Below are 17,748 nucleotides of genomic sequence, written 5' to 3'. Positions count from 1 at the left end.
AAGCCTGCTTGTACAGTGTTTGTTAAAATATGGAAGTTATAGCATGAATGCCAGAACAGGTGAAAAAAACCCAAAAGTTGGGCTTGACAGGTGGTGTAGGGGCAAATCAACAGGCTGTAGATGTGGACAGCATGCCTTCAGACACTCCTTGTTGTTCGAGGAGTACTTGGTCGATAAGGAAATACTCTTGGTGGTAATTTACATTTTAGGTTCTCTAATGAAACCTCCTAAAGGAACGTACATTTCCCTACACACACACCACCGCCACCACCACCACCACCACCCCCCCCCCCCCAGAAAACTGTAGAAACAGCCTGGAGTAATTCAGTAGCCTGCCTCAGCTAAAAGTAACCTTCATCACAAACCCTCTCTTTCTGTGCTTTCCTCCTAAGCTTTCCATGTAATTTTTCTCAGTGACATCCAACTCAATGTGATTTTTTTTTTTTTTTCAAAAAGGTATTCATCAAATGGTCTGACAGCATATTAAATTTTTCTTGTGCAATACAGCTAATTAGGACATCTCATTTAGAAAGTAAACTCTTTGTGAAAATTAAAATTCTCTTATCTTTTGTGCAGAAAAACACTTAGAGAACAAGTAGCTCTCACATGATAACCTCAAAATCAAGAAATTCACGCACTCCTAAAAAATTGAGAAAAGTTAATTGAGCCATAATAATCTTGTTCTTAATTGCCATGTATAAAAATGTCATTGCCTTCCTGATAGCATGTGGAGCTGCTACTTCAGGCTTTGTGTCAAGTTAACCTTTTTTTAAGGTTTACAGTAAATCTTCAATACCTTGCAATTTCATGTACTGGTTTCACGTTTGGATGGGGGAAAGAAAACCAGACCAATTCATAGACATCAGCCTATTAGTTGTCATCCTTTTGCCTTCGTTATTACGTGAAGTACCACTGCCAATCTTAAATAATTCCAATGTTCATGTAGTTTTCAAATCAATGCGTGCTTTCTTTGTTCTGAAATTGTTACCTTCTTCATGACATAGGAAAATGTCCTGCAGCATAGTGAACGCTAGAGATGTGATTGTTGCATAGAGCTTGACAGAAAAGAACAACTCAGCTTCCTGCTTTTGTACAAGATTGTGTAAAAATACTACAGAATTTTGTCAAAATTTTAGAAAGCTTTTGGAATTCTGTTTATTTCAAATATATGAAATATCTGGTAATATCTGGTTTGATTTTTCCCACCAATGCTTGCGCTGTGATTTTTTTAAATTATTTTTTTTTTATTTTTGTACTGTTCACAATCTAAATTGCAGGAAAGACAGCTGGTGACTTGGGTACTAAAGCTAGTATGAAGTTGGACCAATGTTATTGTCTCACATTTCAGTTGTTTATTTATTAATTTTCCTCATATTGTTAAGTATTCTTCCTCCTTTCTCAATTTTAAATGTTGTGTGATATTGATCACATGGTGCTCAATTTGCCTTTAACGATCCACATCACTCACCCCAGCTTTCACCATCTCAGCTCAAATTTGAGGTGTCTGCGTGTTCTGTCTGCAGCTCCCTTTGCCCACTCCTCTGACCATCCAGGCCTTGGGACAGGAAATACCTGAAGTCCGCAGTGGTTTGTGATCTCTGTAAATCAAACTGCTTCAGCACGATTGGAGTTCGGAGCTATGCTCCTTAATTGACAACATTTTGACATCTTTCATGCATCTAAAATATGTTGCTTTTCTTTTTTTGGTAGGATGATCTTTGTGTTGAGTACTATGTAGAGGTGAAGGCAAGGATTGTGCCTTCATTTCAGAGTGATTGAAAACAATCTTCAGAATCTGTTTGGATTCTGTAATTGGGATTATCTTTTCCTTTTAGAAGAATATTGTTAAAAAAGGACATAAAATTATTCGCTGTTTGAAAACAGTAACATTAATTTACCGCCACCTTGTAAAAACCAAGTGTGGCTCATGAGAAAAAACACAGCTGTGAGGAAAGATTTAATACATTAAAACTTTACCTTTTGTTTTTATAATCCAGGTAAATTAAAGGAAAACGTGCTCTTTCAGTTAAAATATTTCGATGGGCCGTCCTCAGCTGTGTTGAGGTCTCCTCAACTGTGTTTAAGGAAAACTGTCCTTAGTTTTGGATAGAAAAGACCAGTTATGAAGATCCCACATCTTCCTGACAATAGACATTTGAACTAACCTAATTTGTTGTAAGGTGTATGATCTTGTTTTCATAAGAGCATTTTCTGTAGAGAACTTTGTCTTCTCTTTCTAGACAATGTGATGGAGGAAATGGGGATTTATTTTACTACTAAAATTTGCATAGTTTCATGATTGTTGGTGAAATACAAGGCAGTAAGAAAAAAAAAATGAAGAAAAACATTTGCCATGTGGATTCTCCTGTGATTTCAAGGGTTTACATTTTTTTCCCCTTTAATGGTGGTTCCTGAAGCAGCCAGCATAGGGCACTACTTCCATATTCTTTCATTGCAACAGCAGGAAAAAACTGGGGTAAGATCACTAGATCTTGGTTCTTCCACAGCTCCTACAAGTCTCCCAAATAAGTTTTAAAACAGTATTTCTGTTCATTGGTAATGTTTATGTAACAATGTAGTTTATTGTATATATAACTTTGACAATAACATCAATACTTTTGCAGGCTTTGAATTTTATTTTTTTCCTCCTTTACTACGGTCCAGTGTGACTTTCATAAACATTATCTTTTTGTGAAGGCATTGTTTATAATGGGGAAAAACTTGGAGCTTTTTCTGATTAAATGTAATATTTAAAGTACTGTATAGAGAAAAATACTGTATGCTTGTCTCATGTAAAAATATACATATGTAAGTGAGTGTGTACACAAATATTGTTTTCTGTATCAGTGAAGTTATTAATAGAAAGAGAAGAAAATGGTATTTCAGGTAATTCAGGCTCTGTTCTGATACTAGCCAAGTGGAATAACTTGGCTAGTGTTTGGAGGGCTTCCAGTTTTTCTTCAGAAATAATTTCTGATTTTCTGGTTGTGTTTAAAACAAAATTAGAGGGTTACTTTATAGAGGATGTGAATATGGGACAATATGTGTGTTGGCCTTTAATGCTCAGGGGTAAGAAAATGAGTTTTTTTTTATCAAGAGAAACTTCTGAGTAAATACAGAACTTACTGAATTTTTAGTATTCTGTATGCGTCTCAATCTAACTCCATAAAATAAGAAAATGTGAGTAACGCTTTAATTGCCAAGATAGAAACCTTTTTAAAAAGACAGATGACTGGATTGCTGAGACTACCTGACTTTTACTACAGCAGTCAGATTGGATGAGCACCCTTGGGTTACCCGGGACAGAGAAGAGCCGCGTTCTGAAGCAGTGATTGCTGCAGGCCAGGGCTGGCTTAACAGCTGAAATGGCCCGTTTCTCCTTTCCCGCTGTCCTTGATTTCAGTAGCTTCAGCTTTCACTTGACTGACTAGCTGTTTTGAACGTACTCTCATTTAGGTGGTGGTTGATACTGCTCGCTTGAGGCACGAGTCTTAAAATTTGGCCCCAGCCTGACTTCTGCCTAGCAGCAAAGGTGATGAAATGGATACGCTGAATGGGTGATCTTTCAGGAAAATATTAAGCTCTTTTCATATTCGCACAGTCTACCTATGCGCCAGTGAAGTCTGGCATGGAGTTTCTTACGGTTACAAATAAGCCTCCTGTACCCAAACACTGAGTGCAGCTTTTTCTGGAGTATATTTATTTGTGGGTGATAAATAGAAGTTGCAGCCTGCTAGTTAGTCCTCCTTCAGTGCTTGCCTTTACTGATGTGTTGGAGCCAGCAAGGTGAAGCTACACTGTTGGTGCTAAAAGGTTTCTGGCTTTGGTTTTGGATTTATTTTTTTAAAATAAGATTTTAAAAGAGTATGTATAACGATGCATGCTATTTTGAGACTGTCTATTTTAAGTCTGTCAAATACTTGAGAACTTGATGGTAATTTATACAATGTGAAATATGTTGAAATTTTAGATTTATACAAAGGTAGTTTTCAAAGTGCAGCCTAACTTGGTAGCTATAGAATCATGAAATGCACATTATATTATATTAGACGTATGTCAGCAGTATTCAAAGTGCTATGCTTGTAACTTTTATAGATTAAAGGTAGACGCCTATATACTGATATTAAGCAAATTTAATGCATATAGTTTTCCAATCATTTTAGGGAATACACTAGTTAACTGGTATTATGCAATAGCGTGACATGTAGTTATTAATTTATAGACTACCACATTTGTCTTTCAAAAAAAGTTTAATCTTTTAACTAGTCAAATGAAAGAGGTACCTGGAAAAAAAGTATGTATTTAGTTTAGAACAGGCCAATGACAAAATACAGGTTGTGCCTATTTTTTTAAAAAAGTGTACACAGGGGAATGTCTATATAAAAGTAATATAGTGATAAACATGTAAATTTTTCTACACAAATATAAATTGTATATATTATGGCTTAATGGCCAATATTTACATTATGTGATTGCTAGAAGGCTGGCTGAGTGGAGTATGACTTCTAGTTCAAGTATGTGTGGAAAAAAAGTGTATCGCTTTCAATGATGTTTTGCTATTTAATTAAAATAACATTGTAATTTTTTGTATAATATTTTTCACTGTTTGGCTTTATTAACTTGTAAATATTTCTGCAAACTTCAGATTCTGGAGGGTTGTGCTTAGTTATTTTTGATAGGAGGAAGTCTGTTTTATCCAATGTTGTATAAAGTTGTAGCAATGCAGGGTGATTTCTTATATCATTCCTGCTTTGTGCTATCAATTTTTTTGAAGTTAATATTTTATTAATTGAATTTCTGTTTTCTTCTAGGTGACAGCACGATCGCTGCCTTCCATACAGTCTGATGAGAGACTACAACCTCTCCTTAATCATCTCAGGTAGCATAAACGGGAAGCGTGAATATATTCTTTCATACAGATTAAAAGAATTGTATTAGTAGAATGTTTTTAGCTACATATTTTTTCAGACACTTCGTCTGTGTAGTTGGCTTTGACTGGAAAAAAAACACCCTGGAAGTATCCCTTGAACTTAACAAAAGCTTTATAAATGATATGAAACATAATTTAGAAGGCTGATGTTGCATATATGTAACGAGAAAATATTTTAGCTTTTATGATTTTTTAAAAAAATGTAGTAAGTGCAGAGTTGTTAAGCTTTTTATAACTAAAACAGATTCCAAGTTGCACTGCTCAGAGCTTGGGCCTTCCTCATTGCAAATATTTTATTCTCTGTGATCCTTTTGGAAGATTTCACTGTCATTCACTCCATTGACATATGGAGTCCTACTTTATTCTTCTAATGGATCTATGGAGGGAACTGAAAATGTGAACCATTAGTGTGTTCTACAACACATCTGAAATAGTCATTCCTCTCTCTTAGTAGTATACAGTATATAGAAGCTTTCTACTTTCTTTGAACATGTTTGTGGATTAAGAGTTAAGAAAAAATACTTTTCTGATGTTCTTCAGCTTAAGCATAGGTCTGGTCTCTTTCTTATATATGTGAGTGCTTTCTACCACTTTATATTGTTTGGGAGAGTTTTCTTACTGTGGTAGTGTGCAGGAGAACAAAATCTGTACAATTAGAGGGAGATGCATTGGCTTAGAACCATTGAATAATTTAGCTTGGAGTGAACCTCTGGAGATCATTAAACCCAGCCACTGCTCAATGCAGATATGGTTAGATTGGGCTGCTCAGGTATTTATTCAGTTGAGTTTTTAATATCTCTAAGGGTAGAAAGTTACTTAAATATTGAACGTCAGTAATGAAAGCTCTGTTTTTGAAAACATACAGCTTTGCATTAAGATCACTGTTTCCTGTGGCACTTCACTGCTCAAGGCACCTGTACCCAAAACCTGACATTTTATTTTGATTTAAAAAAAAGTAATTCTTGTAATTTTTATTACATAGGAGCAGTTTCATCTTCTGTTGCTTTTAGTGTAAATCAGAAATGGAGAAATAGCTTTCATTGCATCTCTGCTTATTTACATATGGTTGAACTTCATTCAAAAGCAATGAATGAAAATATTGCAGTGTAACTGTTACGTAGCTGGTTAGGGGGTACTTCTGAGTGCCAATGAATTTCCTTGTCTTTGTTGCCATACATCTCACTGGGATTTTAGCAAAATATGTCTCAGTGGCATGCCTTTCTCCATTTGAAGCTAAAGAGCAATTAGGTTAGCTTTTTATAAATCGTGCTTTCTAGCTGAGAAATTTGAAATTTATTTTGATATGTGCTGTGCACAGCCTTCAGTATCACAGCAATCACAGTCCTTTCTGTATGTTTTGTTTTGTTTTTTATAGTATGGGAAAAGGAAAGGCTGCAAAAAAAGGTAGCTTAATATCAGCTACTTTAACAGGAATACTGTATCCTACATGTATGCAAAACGGTATTTTTTGCACATTCTTATGTTAACTTGGGTGTGTGTATGTGTGTTAAACATCTGGTAAGTTACTTCCATTTTGATTTTGCGAAAATGGAGGGGCTGTGCCCGGTACTTTTTGTCACCAACTGGAAAAACTACCTAAATGCTTACAAGCTGCCTTTTTGGAAGTTCCTTTAAAATAAACAAAATATGTCAAACTTTACAGCTTGAAAAACAAACTCTGTCAGTGAGCAAACAGATGACTGAACAGGTGTTTTTTTATTTCTGCAAATCTGTAATTTCTTTTTGCTTCATCTTGCTCATAAGAAAGGAGGATATTGGTTAGTTGTACCGTCATTGTATGAATTCTTAGAGCAGTATTTTTGTTTTTGGCATATGTCAATAGAGCTTTATCAGGGGAGCAAAAGCTTAGATAGAAATGCATGAAAAGAGCATACAGTTGAAGGTTACAGAGCATTGTTTGGTTGTTAATGCCCCACATATTTTTTTGGCAGCTATTCATATCTGCTTGTGACTTTAAATTAGCTAGTCCTCCAAAAAGGTCATTTTACTGTGGATTATCTCTGCACAGATATTTTAATCTATGCCTATTTTTTTAAATGGACATAACATATATTTTGTAATTGGACTTTTCTGGGCTAAATACATACTCTATCTGTGACTTTAGTCTTCTTTTTTTACCCTATTCTGTTTCGTTGGTGCTTTCTAATAATTGTACTAGAGCAAAAAAGAGAACATTTTTAGTTAAAATGTTAAAGTATTCGATGCATGCTCACAGTAGGCTACAAGGAGATTTAAATTGCTAAAACTTCAGCAATGTAATAGAAATGGAAACTTTATGTCTAAGTGCATGAGAAGAACACTTGCACAACTCCAGCTTTTGAAGGAGTTTATATGGGTTTTGTGATGAAATTACAGGGTCGTAACACTCTACTGTTTTAAATCTTCCACAGGCATATTTTCGAAGATAGACAAAACCTGTTGTATGCAGTCCCATCAAACTACTCTAAGAGTGTCTGTACATGAATTATAAGAAGCCGAGTTGACTTTTAGTGTGGTGAAGAGGTTGTTTAGGGATGATCAAACAGCAGCCTATAACTATTAGAAGGAAAACATCATGGTATTGGAATTCTCGATGGTGCCAGAGGATATAACAAATGACAGTAGTTACATACAGCAGCTTGGGAGGTTTAGATCTGATATTAGGAAAAATACCTTGTTAGAATGATAGTGCAGCAGATTGCCAAAGGTGAAGAATCTTGGTTCATGGAGATTTTTAAGATGCGGCTAGAAAAAGCCATGGCTTATCTGACTAGTGTTGGCAGTAGTTCCACATCAGATGGGTTGTGGGACTCAATGCCCTTTTTTTAATGTCCTTTACAACCAACATTTATACAATTCTGTTATTTCTGTCTTCAAACGATAGTTCATAAGGTTGATGCAGAAACCAAGTGTTTTGTGAGATGGGATTTTTTTAATGGATAACACAATATTCGTGCAGGCGTGTTCACTCTCCTTCTCACTTATGCTTATCTCACAGGCAAGTAAAGAAGAATGCACACCTTAATAGACTGGTGTCATTTACTGTCCTCAGCACCTATAAAGTGCCCTTCATATTCTCACTAAATCCCATTATATACTAGCACATCTGTGAATAATGCGGTATTTATCAGAATGATCCTACGGCTGTTCATTTGAAAGACAAAGGTCCCATTCTTGGAAACATCGATGTGGTGGAGGTTTCTTCTTGGTCAACAGTGGTGTGAATGTGTGTATTGATTTTAATTGCAAGATATGTTTAGAAAACTTCTGGTCACTGAGATTTTTGGATTTTAGAAAAACAAGTTTTGAGTGATTTAGTCAGGCTAAATGAAGAGAGACATGAATTTATATAGACAGGTTTTTAAAGTGAAAAATGAAGACGCTGCTGCTTGCATTCCAGTAAACTAAAAAAAGAAATTATGAAGAACTGGATATTTCTAGGTAAGAAGCTTAATCGGGAAGTAACCTCAGAAGCTATGTGGAATAAAAGGAAGGATGAGTCTAAAATAAGAGCTAGAACTGGAAGAAAGAAATAGGAGAAGAAAGTGAGGGTGCTCACAAGCCTGATTGGTTTGTGCTGTAATGTGTTTTCAAACCAGCAGTAGGAAGCTGTTTGGCAGCCTTTACTGACATGAAAAAGTGAGGACCGTTGTTCACAGAATGAAGGATAGTCTTAATTCCCCACCCCCACCCTCCAAGGTTGCTGAGATATTTAAATAGAAATGTGGAGAAAATAATGGCAATCTATGGAGAAAGCAGCGTGATTTTTTTGTGATGAAATCAAGGGACCTTAGGGAATCTCTAGTGTGGAAAATCAGAAGACCTGGCACCTAAAGTTGCAAACCCCAAAGCTCTAGTACCTTAAGCTCCTTGGTACAAGAATCCAACAGCTTAGTTACCGAAGGCCACATGACTAGTGCTGGCTTTTTTATGCCCAGCTGCTGTCTACCACATATTCTGGATGGATAAAGCATACTCTTTTTCAGAGCACCACATTTGAAGGCGGTTTGTACGATTCAGCCTTTTTAAGTAGTGTCAGGTATCAAGACATATTGACCTTGCAAAGTTCATATGCTACCTTTAATGTAAAACTAAGGAAACATTTATGAAAAAATTTTGCTGTTTGCTTACCATACTGAGAATATTTGACCTTTTGAGAGTCTGAAAAGAAGAACTGCTTCTTCTCTCTCTACCCTGCTCCCCCTCCCCCCCCCCCAGCATTGAGTTTTCTGTCCTCGCTGTAAAGTTACCTACCAAGTCCAGATGTAATGGTCTGCAAGATTCAGAGAGCATGCCCTCTTTTTAGCAGTTGCTCCTTAAGTCACACTTTGTTCACTTAAAGGAAAACTTGCGTGTCTTCTCTTTGGACCTCCTATTTCCAGGCCAATCCTTTCTATGGATGATAATAAGAAGTGGGTTTCTTTAGCTTAGCAATTTTTTTCATTATTGGTATGATTTTAATAAATACTATAGGATACAAGCAGATAGTCTAAAGTGATTATGGTAGAGGAGCTTAAGAAGTTACCAACATTCATCCGGGGATGTCATAACTGACTGAACGGTCATTTTCCTAATTGGTTGGTTGGTTGTTTTTTTTAAAAAAAAGCCTAAGCATCAGCTGGTTTTTGTTGTTCTGTGCTTTGATTCTAATATTTTGAGGACTGTAATTTTTCTTTTGTTTGTAGTTTGCCGAAGTAAAGTTGTGCAGATCTGGTTCTAAAAAGGAATTTAGATACTACTTCAGTAGAATCAGTAGTAATAGACACACACTGCTCAAATACTTTTAATTATTTATCCATTGTTGTGTAGTGAAACAAATCTGAGTACAGTAAGCTTGCCTAGCGCTCCAGTGTGTGCCAGATATAAGGCTAAAGAATAAAATGACTGCATGTATAATTAAACAAACTATTTGTACTGTAGTAAAATCAACCCTTAGCTATATGCTTTTCACACTTTACAGTATTAAAATGTCACAAAAAATGTCACAAAATGATCTGGAGCACCTAATATCATCATTTAGCTAAATTCCTTTTTCTGGAGTTAACTTCTATATGCCTTCAAAAGATTTAAGAAACGATACTTGTAAGTTAGTTGCAAAATCCCTCTTGCACAAAGAAATTTGTTCTTACCAAGACTTTGCAACCTGATTTTTGGATACAATATGCCATATCCAAAGCCGCCGTTTGCTTTATTGCCTTCTGTACTGTCAAGTCTTGAGTTTGGTTGGGTTCTGCTGTAAGCATTTCTCTTGGCCTGTTCTGCAGCCCTGCATATATCCTCATTCAAGAAGTCTGTATATTTAGAAGTAAAAGCTGGGCATTAGATGCTTGTACTTGATTTGAAATTACTTTTGTTGCAATGTCTATGTAACTGTCTGCTGTAGTGTAGGGTAACCTGAACTTAGCTCAGGTATCACAAGCAGCTTCGTTGCAGTGTGAATGAAAGGTGAGGCAGCACATGCAAAGTCCTGTGCTAATTTGGTCTGACAGCTACTGTCAGGAGTTAACATGTTTGTATATCAGTACTGCAGTAAAAGCCTTCCCAGCTTTTTATTGGTACACTTAAGTAGTTTTTGAGGTTTTACTTTTCCCCACGGTAGATGTTCGTGGTGGTACATCAGGTTTTCTGTTTGTTAGTTGGTTGGTTTTTGTTTTTTTTAAATGCTAAACAAATAGCAAGTGGAAGAGATTCTTGATTACTGGAAGAAAGCAAAAGTGAAACCTGCCCTCACAAAGTGTAAGGAGAAGGATCCATGGAACCATAGGCTGGTCAGCCGCATCTCAGTTCCAGACATACGAAGGACAAGAACATGATCACGAATGGTCAGCTTGGATTTGTGAATGGGAAATTATGGTTGACTAACCTTGCAGCTGGTCATCTTATCATAGAAGGCTCAACAGACTGGGGCAGGGAGGGAAGGAAGGCAATCAGCGGATGTTATTTATCTTGACTTCAGCAAGGTTTACGACACTGTCTCTTGTAACGTTCTCACCAAAAACTGATGAAGTATGAGCTAGGTAAATGGACAGTGAGGTGGACTGAAAACTGACTGAAGTGCTGTGCTCAGAGGTTTGTGATCTGAGGCATTAAGACCAGCTGGAGACCAATCACCAGTGGAGTACCTCAAGGATTGATACTGGGTCCTATATTGTTTAGCTGTTTCTTTAATGTCCTAGGTGATAGGGCATAGTGGGCACTCAGCATGTCTCAGATGATACAAAACTGGGGAGAATGGTTTACACCAGGTGTGCTGCCTTTCAGATGGACTTGGATAGGCTGGAGAAATGGGCTGACAGGAACCCTACGAAGTTCAATAAAGGGAAGTACCAAGCCCAGCATCTGGGGAGGAATAACCCCATGTACCAGTATACACTGAGGGCTGAACAGCTGTGAAACAGGGTTGCAGATGACCTTGGGGTCCTGGTAGACAAAAAGCTGACTGAAGCCACCAGTGTACCCCTGAAGCAAAGAAAGCAAACAGTATCTTGGGCGACATTAGGAAGAGCACTCCCAGCAGGCTGAGGGACGTGATCCTTCCCTTCTCCTTGGCACCGGTGAGGCCACATCTGGAGGGCTGTATCCACCCTTGAACTCCCCAGTGTGTATGAGGAGACGCTGAGAGAGCTTACATTGTTCAGCCTGGTAGAGACAAATTTCAAGAGGCTCTGTGTGTGTCTTACCAGCATGTATAAATAGGTGTCCGATAAGAGGGAGTAAAGAGGCAGAGCAAGACTCCTCTCAGTAGTATCCAGAGATAGGCTAGGAGGCATGAACTGATACACAGGAAATTTCCACTTCAACATAAGAAAACATTTTTAATGCCAGTGTGGTCAAACACCGGAACAGGCTGCTCAGAAAGTTATGGAGTCACTGTCCTTGGAGATGCTTATAACCTAACTGGATGAGATGTTAAGGAACTTGCTGTAGTTAACTCTGATTTGAGCAGAGGGTTGGACTTAGACCTCTGACGATCATCTTTCTCAGCCTCAGCAGTAGTGTGATCTTGTGATCTGAATTCTAAATGACCTCTCACCACTCCTTTCAGGTGAAAGGAAGAGAGGGTTTCTTTACCATGTTGACTCTAATAGTTGGTTTTATAAATCTTAATTACTTACATAACTGTCAAATACGGTTTCCTTGGTTTTGCCTGATAGAAAATATTTGCAGTCCTTAATTGGAAAAATAATTTTTTTCTAAATTTGTAAGTTTAAAAAACATCTTTGAACAGTTTTAAATTATGCTGAACTGTTTGCTTTGTTTTTCAGCCATTCTTACATTGGCCCAGATTACAGTGTGCAGAAGAACACTGGAAAAATTTCTCTAGAACAGATCGATGCTGTAAGTCCTCTGTGTTTATTGAGTTATATGTTGATCTATAACTTAAAATTCAAGTACTCTATGTACATACAACATATAAAGCCTTATCTTTTTTGCTTTGTAACACTTGGGAACCACTTGGACAAAATTGTGATAAAGTTTAAAATAAAGCAGAATTAACTGAAAATGCATCTAATCAGGATTTAGACTGGAGCTATTATGAATTGCTTAATTTGCTACTTAATTTTGTGAACTTCCACAAATACCTAACATAATTATGAACAGTGTCTAACAGAATTTTCATATTAAATAATTTTGCAACCCATGATGTTTAGTTTATGATTATTGCATTGCAGTATTAGTCTTTTCAATGCTATTGTTTTTACTTTTGAGTTACAGAAGGGTTTTTCAAAACAAGGAAGTAAATACAAATGATTGTAATACCACATCAGTGGTGCAGAGGCAAGAACACATTACAACTACTTTATCTGAACTTTATAAATCATGTGTGTTTTCAGTGTCCATCTTAACCATGATAGTGGTTCCTTTGGTAGTGAATTCCATGGCATGACTCAGATGTTAAAAATGAAAATGCAAAGCCCAAGTAAACTTGAATGTTTCGGGTTTTTTAGTCTCTGAAACCTTGCTTTATAAGAAATAATATTCTTCAGGGAAAAAAAAACCTGCAGATCAGTTGCAGTGGATTTTAGTCCTGCTTGTAGTTTTTCAAAGACATTTCAAGAAAAATACCCATCCCCACCTGCAACCCCCAAAAACTCTTCACAAAAGTCACCTTGCCATTCCAGAACCTAACATAAGGGAGAAGCAAGAAATACTGTAATGGAACTGTTGGTATGTTTTTCCTGACAGCCTTAAATCTGTGTTACTTGTAGCTGAAGATAGTCTGATACTACCACCTGTATTACTCTGTTATTGGATTTGATGGCTGCCAGACACGCTTGTGTTATCGGTCCCAAGGCACTCTGCACGTGCATGTCTATTCTTCCAGCCATTGGCATTTTCAAGTGGAGCTGATTAATAATCACAATAAACATATATCCTACAAATTAAAGGATCAGTATGCCTTAAACACAATTTTTACCTTGACAGCTTTCTGTGAAGTCATTCCCTCTTTGCATGCGCCAGTTGCACAAAGCCCTACGTGATAACCATCATCTCCGTCATGGAGGCCGTATGCAATATGGACTGTTCTTAAAAGGCATTGGCTTGACTCTGGAACAGGCACTGGAATTTTGGAAGAAGGAATTTGTCAAAGGAAAAGTGGATGCAGACAAGGTAATTCATGAAATGAAAAGTATCTAAATATGTGAATGTGAGGATGTGGTTAATGTGTACATTGTACTACACATTTCAATAGGTGCTTGTTAAAGTAGATAACTGGGCAAAAGGCATAGTAATGTCTTTTAAAGGTGGGGGAGTGGTTCTCTTTGTTTATGATTTTATTAATTTTGTTGGTCATTCTCCTGAAGCATAGGGAAAAAAGGCAAGCCCCAAAGAGGCTTTCTATAGATGAGGACTAGAAAAATCTTACTTTACCACTAAATCACTAGGAAACCAATGTCCTTTGGTGAAATACACTTAGTATGTGACTAAATTAATACACCTGGCAGGTAAGTGACCACAAACAGTACTATCTGAAAGGCAAATTATCCTTTTTTTTGTTGGTTAATAAAAAAAAATAATAAATTGGACAGCTGCATATGAGGTGAGCTTGCCTTAGCAAATTTATAGTCTAAGAATAAAAGAAGAAACTGGAGGTGAATGAAGATGGAAGAATATGTTCAAGTGAGAAAATGCTGTTCAGTGCAGTAGGCAGTATTATATTAGTCATTGTCCTAACACTTGCTAATATTTTTGAGAGTATCAAGAGTGTGGAGAGTGTAACATACATGTGCTGTCCCTTTGAGAGTGTGAAAAATGTATGCTAATTTTTTCAGGTTTGTGGCCTGCTCCTTACCTTGAACGGTGTATGTAGAATCGAGCAGGTTTTCTGTCATCAGTCCGTGCCTAGCCTGTGGCATGCGTTGGAACAGAAATTTCAGACCTTATATCAGTTTTGTTTGGACTGTGATACTTTGCATTTATTTTTGTGAGATCTTGGCTTTCTAGAGTTCTGTGAAGTATTTTGGAGTGTTTGGCAGACACTCTTTTGTTAGTTTAGGTTCTCTGGGGCATGGCTATTTATAGAAGATACAGGGCAAAAAGTAATGCTTGCTACAATGAATTATGGTACGTTTGTCTCTTTCAAGTCTCAGAAGATAGATCAACTGTCTGCAGATTTTTTGGGAAGGCGAAAGGGATTTGAAGGTATGATTTGAGTACCTAAATCTCTGTAAATCTAGCTCCTTAAATTGGATATGATTTAAGAGTAGATAGATATTTTGTTAAGAAAGAAATCCAAAATCTGTTCCCTGACAAAGATTTCAGGAAAGGATTTCAAGAGAGGTAACAAATTTTGCAGTTGAAAGCCAGTTAATTACTACTTGTATTAGGTTTGTGTGGCAAGGTTTTGGTAGCAGGAAGGGCTACAGAGGTGGCTTCTGTGAGAAACTGCTAGAAGCCTTCCCCCATGTCTCGTAGAGCCTGTGCCAGCCGTCTCCAAGATGGACCCGCTGCTGGCCAAGGCCAAGCCTGTCAGCAACAATGGTAGCACCTCTGGGATAACATTTAAGAAGGGGGAAAAATAACCTGAGCAACTGCCTCTAGAGAGAGGAGTGAGCAACAACTCTGCAGCCCCCCAGGTCGGTGTACAAGGAGGGGCAGGAGGGGCTGCAGGTGCCAGAGCAGAGATTCCCCTGCAGCCCGTGGTGAAGACCCCGGTGAGGCAGGCTGTGCCCTGCAGCCGTGGAGGTTAACGCTGGAGCAGATCTCCACCTGCAGCCATGGAGGACCCCACGCTGGAGCAGGTGGATGCCTGAAGGAGGCTGTGACCCTGTGGGAAGCCCGTGCTGGAGCGGGGTCCTGGTGGGACCTGTGACCCCATGGAGAGAGGAGCCCAGGCTGGAGCAGGTTTGCTGGCAGCACTTGTGACCCCGTGGGGACCCACACTGGAGCAGCCTGTGCCTGAAGGGCTGCACCCTGTGGAAGGGACCCACGCTGGAGCAGCCTGTGCCTGAAGAGCCGCACCACATGGAAGGGAACTGGGCTGGAGCAGTTCATGAAGAACTGCAGCCCATGGGAAGGACTCATGTTGTAGAAGTTCATGGAGGACTGTCTCCCGTGGGAGGGACCCCAGGCTGGAGCAGGGGAAGAGTGTGAGGAGCCTCCCCCTGAGGAGGAAGGAGCAGCAGAGACATCTGATGAACTGACACTCATTCAGTGCTACCCCCGTTTCCCATCCCCTTGCACCATTGGCAGGGAGGAGGTAGAGAAAATCGGGAGTCAAGTTGAGCCTGCAAAGAAGGGAGGAGTGAGGGGAAGGTGTTTTTAAGATTTGGTTTTATTTCTCATTACCCTATTCTGATTTGGTTGGTAATAAATTCAGCTAATTTTCCCCCAAGTCAAGTCTGTTTTGCCCATGATGGTAACTGGGGAGTGATCTTTCCCTGTCCTTATCTTGACACCCAAACCTTTAGTTATATTTTCTCTCCCCTGTTCAGTTGAGGAGGGGATAGAGTGGTTTGGGTGGGCATCTGGTACCAAGCCAGGGTCAACCTGCCTAGTTGTGTGTCAGGTTGTTGTTGCCTAGGTCAACTAGCATACTAGTTCAGGAAAATGCAGATTTTTCAGTTGCAATTTCCTATGCTTAAAGGAAACTGAAAGAATAAAACCAAGCTATCAGAAACAGTAACAATGTAAATATATACATTTACTATTTCAATGTAAGTATGTATTATTTCTGTTTTTAAAAAGTCATTGTATGAACAGGTGTGATTACACCATAGGTATATGCACATGTAGGACAACATGTATGCACCTTGGGTCTTTTTTTCAGTGACAGGGTTATAACTTTATAGCATCTCCCTTGATAGGCCCTAGAAATAAATGAAATTTTATGATCCTGTGTCTACCTTTGACAGTTAGAAAGTATATTGTGAATGAAGTAAGGAGTTGTAATTACTGCATTTTTCACAAGCAGGCTGCTACTTCCATGTAATTTTCATTCTTCTTAAGTTCTAGATAAACAGCTTCAGACCGGGGTAAAAAATAAGCTGATTTTTCACACCTGTACCTGAAGTCAGTAGCCTGTAGGTTTTCATAGTAAAATGTCATACAAGGTTTAATGTCCTGAAAAAATGAAAATTAATAAAGTTCTTCTTGGTACTTTCTCCTTTTGACATTTTTATTTTTTGACACTCATGCCATTGTTCCTTTCCTGTAGAGTGCAGATAATTGTACTTTTTTTGTCTTAACAGAGCATTGTGAAGATATATGCATTATACTTGCTAATTATTTGTTCCTGGCTGTTGTATTGCAACAAGGGAGTGTTCAATTTGCTGCAGTTTCAAAATTATGTGTTTACATTAATCTTTAGTGGCTGCAACATTTATGCCAGTTCTGAATCCTAAGAATTCTAGGCAGACAACTTCAGTCTTCAGCAGGGAGTGAGTTACCTTGAACGCACCAGTGGTGCACTGGAGTGCTTACCAGCAGGCTAAGCATAGGCTTAGCACAAGGAAAATTTGCACCAAAAAGAACTCATCCTGTGCCGTGAATCAGTGATGTGAACATACCCGTGGGCTCATTGATAAAAACTTTTCTACAGTGTTTTTAAGAAACAATATTTTACCTTTAAAAGTAAAGTGTATTGTAAGTGAAGTGTGAAACCATGCATTCAGTGGAAAAAAATTTAAAATAGTGCCTACAAAGAAAGCACTGAAACTAGTGGAGATCCTCTGTTGGGGGGCAGATGATCACGTACTGGCATGTTCACAACAGCGACAAATACAGAGCACAAAATAAAACATTTTTTTCTTTAGGCACTGTAATTAAAATTACTGTGTGAATTGCTAGGCTAAGAGTGCCTAAATGGTAAGTTATTGTTGTTGAAATGATAGGATCAGCTGTGAAATGGTGGTAGATGTGTTGCTTCTTACTGAGTGGTTATGCTAGTGGGCTTCATAATCTCAAGTGTTATTTTAAGGCTGTTTTGGTTTTTTTTCTGTAACATGTAATCTTACTCTAAATAGATATTAATTCCCTTAGGTTCATTCGCATCCTGTTCTTCTTGCTTAAGAAGCAACACCACCCCACCACCCCCAAAATAGGGAGGTAGCTCCAGTATGCTTTTAAAATACTTGAAAAAAAGAAAGTAATAAGATGAATGAAGAGAAGTTAAATAGTTACAGTATAGTTAGTTGTAAAAATGCTCTGGTAAGTTGAAAGTAAAATCCTCCTATAGTGGAGATGATTATTTGGCTGTTACTGTTTGTATCTATTTGTATGATTAGCTTGTGAATGTGAAATCAGAGACTTGAAAGATCATGTAGTGTTTTGAACAAAGGAAAGAATGAAAGCTGTATCAGTTTCTTTAAGGCATT

At 37.9% G+C, this 17,748-nt stretch overlaps 1 protein-coding gene across 1 annotated transcript in view; it reads left to right on the top strand.

Annotated features, from left to right (window-relative positions):
- PRIM2 (DNA primase subunit 2) overlaps positions 1 to 17,748 on the top strand; it is a 125,620-nt gene that overhangs the window by 66,943 nt on the left and 40,929 nt on the right. The window contains exons 8-10 of the mRNA XM_080389902.1: positions 4,812 to 4,879; positions 12,196 to 12,268; positions 13,358 to 13,543. Of these exons, the coding sequence (XP_080246028.1) occupies positions 4,812 to 4,879; positions 12,196 to 12,268; positions 13,358 to 13,543 (327 nt within the window). The remainder of the gene's footprint in view (positions 1 to 4,811; positions 4,880 to 12,195; positions 12,269 to 13,357; positions 13,544 to 17,748) is intronic.

The sequence above is a fragment of the Falco punctatus genome (genome assembly GCF_963210335.1).
Source record: "Falco punctatus genome assembly, chromosome: 5".
Classification (NCBI taxonomy): Eukaryota; Metazoa; Chordata; class Aves; order Falconiformes; family Falconidae; genus Falco; species Falco punctatus.
Note: the sequence above shows the minus strand (reverse complement) of the source record. Positions and strands in the feature narration are given on the sequence as shown.